Below are 6,000 nucleotides of genomic sequence, written 5' to 3'. Positions count from 1 at the left end.
TCAGTTTTGTTGCTTGCGAAGTTCAAGCTAGCATTTATCGCAAGGTGTCTTGGTTTCGTTACTTGCAATGAGAGGGTGATGACGTATCAATTATAGTCCATGGGCTTAGTGTGGTCCAAGGAGGAATTTTCAAAATGAGGCCCAAAATTAAGCCTAAGGAGATTTTAATCGCGCGCCTAAAGGCACTTGAAGTAGGGTTTCGCCGTTTCGGAATCCAGGCTTTTCCTTTTTTTTTTTTTTACCTTTTATTTTCGATGGAGAAGAAGAACATCAAGACACTAGCTAGCTCCGGAGCTTAAAAAAAAGACCCCCTCTTCCATCAATAAAGCATTTTCTTTTTTATTTTTATTTCCTCACTTCCTCTTCTTCTTCTTCCTCTTCTTATTTTTTGTTTTAATTGAAGTGTTTTAAGTTGGGAAATGGCATCCCCAAAACAACTCCTCTCCACCATCGAATCCACACTTCTAAGTCCTTCGCCACCGTCAGCGGCGGAGAGAGTCGAACTAATGCACGCTATTCGCAGCTCTCTCCCGTCTCTGCAAGCGCTCCTCTTCTACCCGGTACGCTCCCCCCTGTTAATTAATATTTATTTATCTCTTCATATATATATATATATTTATACATTGGTTTTGTTTTTGTAGCCTCCCAAACCATCGGACCGCGCGCAAGTCGTCCAGTCGAAAGAAGTTAGGCTGCCGGATTCACCAGCAATCTCACTAGATGATCAGGATGTGCAAATTGTGAGTTTCATTTTGTGATAGTTGGTAGTCAATAATTTCTTTTTTATTTGGGTTAATTGGAATTGGCTCAGGTTAATTCTTAGCTGAGCTGTTCACTAATAAAACTTATTACTTAGGGCTTGTATATTTGTTTTTTTAATGGTAGAAGAACCAACAAACGGGGACATAAAAAATGATAAAATTTTAAGTATTGATAGTGAAAATTTTGAAAACAGCTTTTACAAAAGAAAACAAAAACAGAAAATGGAAGACGGCAACGTTACTAAATGGGCCCTTTGTAGCTGCTAATCATGTTTATTAGTAAGAATTTTAAATTCCTTGCAAATATTTCATTCAGCAAGGAATTTAAAATTCTTACTAATAAACATGTTTAGCAGCTCCTAAGTACCTAAAATTAGAAGCTAATGTGCAATGGCTTATCTGATGTGTATTTGAGGAATTAAGCCAATATGATGCACGTGAATACTATGGGACTTTATGCTTATTTGTATTTATAATCTTGTAATGTTTAATGCATGACTTATCACTGAATAAAGTTATTCACTGTCAAGGTTGGTTATTCATGCCTCACTAGTTTTTACGATTTGAAAACCTAGTATTCTTAGTCCTTATTTATTTCAGGTCTTCTAATATATTGTTGTTTCTCTCTCACCAGTTTTTAAGTCTATTTTTTCTTTTCTTACGTAATGCTTGATCTTTTGTGCTTATGTTTGATTGCAGGCATTGAAATTGAGTGATGACCTCCATCTTAACGAAATAGAGTGTGTTCGATTGCTGGTTTCTGCCAATCAAGAGGTAAATCTTGATTTTGCTTCTTTGTCTCCTGTTTTCACTGACTCATGATTTATGTGCTGCCATTATGCTCTTATTCATGTTTCTTCTTTTCATTTCTAGTGGGGTTTAATGGCACGGGAGCCATTAGAAATTCTGCGGCTTGCAGCAGGACTTTGGTACACCGAGAGAAGAGATCTAATAACAGCCCTGCATATGCTATTAAGGGTGCCTCAATTTCTGTTTTTTTTTTTTAAATAGTTTAGTGCCTTTCTAGGTTTTTTAAACCATCCTTTGCAGGCTGTAGTGCTTGATCGAGGACTTGAAGATGATATCGTGTCAGACATCCAGAAGTATCTTGAAGATCTAATCAATGGTGGGCTTCGACAGCGATTGATTTCTCTAATAAAGGTTTGAACCTTTGACTAGTTTGGTATACTGGTGTCTTCTCAGACTTGATCAGGCCTAATGCTTGCACATTTAGAACATTATATAACAAAATGCCCTATGTAAGGTGAGTGTGGTAGTTGAAAGGTCTAGAGTGTCCAAATAGGTTTGAACCAAGTTGGGTTAGTCTCACCCTTGGTTGGGAGCAACATGTAGTTTAGAAATGGTTGTTTATTCAGGTTAATTTCCATTCGATCTATGTTTTAAGTGTGCTAAAGTATTTGAATCTTGGTATGTAGCAAGTGGAACTTAACTTAAATCTGACCCTTTTCAAATAAATTAAGGTATCATTATATCTATTTGAAAGTGCATATATCTATTAATGTAAGAACCAAGTATCTCCACTTTCTAAAACAAGAGTAACAAAGCATATGCCAATATTTGATAAGGCTGATTTTTGTAAAACAAAATCTTTGCTCTAATTTGTGAATCATTTGTCTATTTTACTTCTTTTAGGAGTCTTCTTTGGAGTTCATGAATCTTAACAACTTGACAATGAATAACTTTATTCAGTGATAAGTCATGCATGGCTTTGTTTACAACTTTCTAATTTACAAGTCTTTTTTTTCCTGCTGGGTAAACACACACAAATCAAGCTTTTTCATTGGACTTGATTCATGGAATAGTTGAGAGTTTTATAGTTGTTTTGTAGGCTCGGTTTCTGGATCTTCCCTTCCTCCTGTGCTTCTATTCTATTTTGATCGTGCCACTTCTTCTACCATGAACTAGTTTTGATTCCAGCCACTGAATCAAAAAATATTTCTACCCCAATTACTGCTAATCCATTCATGACAGTCCCTAACCCTAATCCCCAATTAAACCACCACTAGATTAGCATCTACTCCTGTGCCCTAGATCAGTGTCATGCTTGGTTTTATTCCAGTGCCTTTGTTTTTCATTTTTGATAACCTTCAAAATTCATAAGAGTGATTTTTTTGTTTCAGCAAGTCAGTACTTGAACCTGAGCTTATCTTCTATGCTAGCAATACCATTTCTTCAGGTCTTGCTCATTGATCTTGGCTCTGGGAATAATGTAGTAGGGAGGAGGTTATGGCAGATCTTATGTGTGAAATTCAAATCCTGACAGGAAAATAGAATATCTTCAATTCAACTGAGGTTTAGATGCTTGCTTCCCTATTATTATAGTCCCTTTCTGTGCTAGCATCTTAGATGTTGCTTTAGGTCTCTGCAATTCCTATTGAACTTTCAAATGATAAAAGGGGTCTCAGAAGCACATAACGCATTGAAGTTTTATACCTTCAATCTGCCAAATCTACTTAATCCGAGTGGACTTTCAACTTGTAACTTTAGCTCACAGTGTTATAGCAGCTTATGGAGCTGCTGTTCCACTGGACTAGTTGCCAAACACTTCTCTTTGGGTTGAACTTGTTTCCTCTTAACTACATTAATGCACCTTTGAAATCATCTAAGCTTGATGCACTGCTTGAGTAACTTAATTTCGAATCATGTTGTTAGGAGTCAAGCATGGAAGAAATAAATGCACCTGATCTTATTGATCATTGCAATATTATGGCATTTTGACATAATAAATTTTCAAAATGATCACAAAGTAATGAACTGTCAGAAACATCTTTACTTTCCTGCTATTTATTGACTCTGATATTTGTTTTCTTGTTATAGAGAATATTGAGATTTCAGGTAGCAGGATATGGAATTTAATATCTTCAGATTGTAAAATAAGCGTCTAGCTTTTGTTTTTTTAACTGTGCAGTTACTTCACTTGCCATGTGGCATTTTATGTGATCATCTCTGTTATTTTTGTGTCATATATTGAGCAAATTGATATCTGTTTGGTTCAAGGAACTCAATCTGGAAGAACCAGCTGGTTTTGGTGGGCCTCTTTGTGAGCATTATGTCCTTGATTCTAGAGGTGCTCTTGTTGAGCGTCGAGCTGTGGTTTGTAGAGAGAGATTGATACTTGGACATTGCCTTGTCCTCTCTGTTCTGGTTGTGCGGACAAGTAAGATTCTGAGAGTTGTCTTGTTTTTTGCATTGTTTCTTTTATATGACCGTGGTTTGTGTCGAAGTTTTACAGCACCCATAAATTTCACCTGTGAAATATTGTTTCGTGAGTGCAATACTTGTGAATAATGACTCAAGTTGATAAGTTTATGCTTTATAGATTGTATATTTTCTTTTCGCCATGTGCATGGTCCTTTAGGGAGTTAATTCTTAAGTGTTTAGTAAAAGTTTCAGAACTTTTTGGCCTAATAAGTATCTAGTTTCCTTCCCTTATCGGATAACATTAAAAGGACAAGACCCGTTTCTTTCTTAACCGGTGTTTTCTTTTTGTGTGTTGGGTTAGGGGTGGAGCACGCAATAAAAAATTGCAATGCATGCCTTACAAGTAGTCAAGTATTCATACATGGTCAAATGTGTCAAATTAATGTACCCTTTAGTGTCCTTTCCCTTTATCGTCAACCTTACTTAATATAGATGGAAATGATGTTTAGTTGAGATTTTCTCTTTTGAGATCAAATAGAACCAAACAATACTTCCCTTTTTTCCTCTGAGAGTGAAAAGGTTTATTCATTTGACTTGCTATAAAATTTCTTCATTACAGGTCCAAAAGATGTAAAGGATATTTTTAATTGTTTAAAAGATAGTGCAGCTGAACCTATGGAGGGCACCAACACATTAAAACATCAGGCATGGCTTTGTTTTCTGTTGACTGTGCAGTTTTATGTTCTTTGTTTTTTTTATGGAGGAATATTACCTGGGGTGATTTTGGTTTTTCCAATTTTTTTCTGCTATGAATAAAGTTACTGAGAGTTTCTTTTCACATTTTCTGCTTGTGCAGATTACATTCAGTCTGCTTTTTTCTCTTGTAATTGCCTTCATATCAGATGCTCTGAGTGCCGTTCCTGATAAAGGATCTATCCTGTCTCATGATGCTTCTTTTAGAAAAGAATTTCATGAAATTGTAAGATGAATGATAAATTGTGATTTTCTACTCATTGTCCATAGTGACGGTTTATAATAATTTGATAATCTTGCATACTCGTTGCGCAGGTGATGGCTGCTGGAAACAATCCAAACGTGGAGGGCTTTGTTGGTGTTGTAAGACTTGCTTGGTGTGTGCATTTGATGTTAATAAATGATGGCGTTTCAGCTTCTTCATCAAATAATTCAGGCTATGTAAATTCGTGCCTTGAATTCATTTTCTCACAAAATGTTTTTCAGTTTTTACTGGATAACATTCTTCGAACTGCAGCCTACCAGGTTTGTCATGCAGAATGTTTCCCTTCACTGGCAAAATTTTTATTTTCTTATCTTCTAATCAAAGCTGCCTTAAGGTCAATGCATTTGTTATTTTTCAATATAGCATTTGCTCAACCAATTGGTTTACAAAATACCTTTAAAACAAATATTGTTATTTGATTTCATAGTATGACCCTTTCTGCGGCGTGTACAGTTCTACTCTCCACTATAATTCTGAGGGAGAGTCAAATTTATTTCCTGGGGTTCCCTCACTCTAAACATGGGATTCAGAAAATGCATGGATCAGGCTTTTGGAAGCTCTTAATCTATAGTGGGTGTTTCTAGAGTCTTCTGTTCTTGTGTTGTGCTGCTCAATCCTGGATATATGTTGTGTAGGAATACTTGACCTTCTGTGGTGCATATATTGTTGCATGTTCTCCCATTAATCCTTATTTTGATTGTGATGTTACATTTTGTTTATTTTCTCTCTAGCATATGGTGAAGAGTTTGCTAAATTATAGTATGTGATTTTAAGGCCAACATCAAATTTTGGTTTCCGCAGAATGATGACGAGGATATGATCTACATGTACAATGCTTATATGCACAAGCTGACTACTTGCTTACTCTCTCACCAACTTGTGAGGGACAAGGTAAGTTGGATAATTTCTTTTTCTCTTAAATCTTAATATTATTTGAAAATAAACCCATTAGGAGTTGTAAGATGCTGTGCAGCAAGTAATCAACTTGTACATCTGCTAGGATTTGTGTACAACTGCTCTTTATGATTCAAACTAGTTGAGCAACATCTCTTTCTGTCA

At 35.9% G+C, this 6,000-nt stretch overlaps 1 protein-coding gene across 2 annotated transcripts in view; it reads left to right on the top strand.

Annotated features, from left to right (window-relative positions):
- The first annotated feature begins 211 nt into the window (after window positions 1-211).
- Window positions 212-6,000, top strand: part of LOC133689799 (nuclear pore complex protein NUP205) — a 38,674-nt gene continuing 32,885 nt past the window's right edge. For both annotated transcript variants that reach the window (XM_062109849.1, XM_062109848.1), the window contains exons 1-10: window positions 212-560; window positions 642-740; window positions 1,461-1,535; window positions 1,635-1,739; window positions 1,812-1,922; window positions 3,780-3,939; window positions 4,543-4,628; window positions 4,780-4,902; window positions 4,992-5,201; window positions 5,743-5,832. In XM_062109849.1, coding sequence (XP_061965833.1) covers window positions 420-560; window positions 642-740; window positions 1,461-1,535; window positions 1,635-1,739; window positions 1,812-1,922; window positions 3,780-3,939; window positions 4,543-4,628; window positions 4,780-4,902; window positions 4,992-5,201; window positions 5,743-5,832 — 1,200 coding nt within the window. In that variant the 5' untranslated portion in view covers window positions 212-419. The remainder of the gene's footprint in view (window positions 561-641; window positions 741-1,460; window positions 1,536-1,634; window positions 1,740-1,811; window positions 1,923-3,779; window positions 3,940-4,542; window positions 4,629-4,779; window positions 4,903-4,991; window positions 5,202-5,742; window positions 5,833-6,000) is intronic.

Source organism: Populus nigra, chromosome 3 (assembly GCF_951802175.1).
Source record: "Populus nigra chromosome 3, ddPopNigr1.1, whole genome shotgun sequence".
Taxonomy (NCBI): domain Eukaryota; kingdom Viridiplantae; phylum Streptophyta; class Magnoliopsida; order Malpighiales; family Salicaceae; genus Populus; species Populus nigra.
Note: the sequence above shows the minus strand (reverse complement) of the source record. Positions and strands in the feature narration are given on the sequence as shown.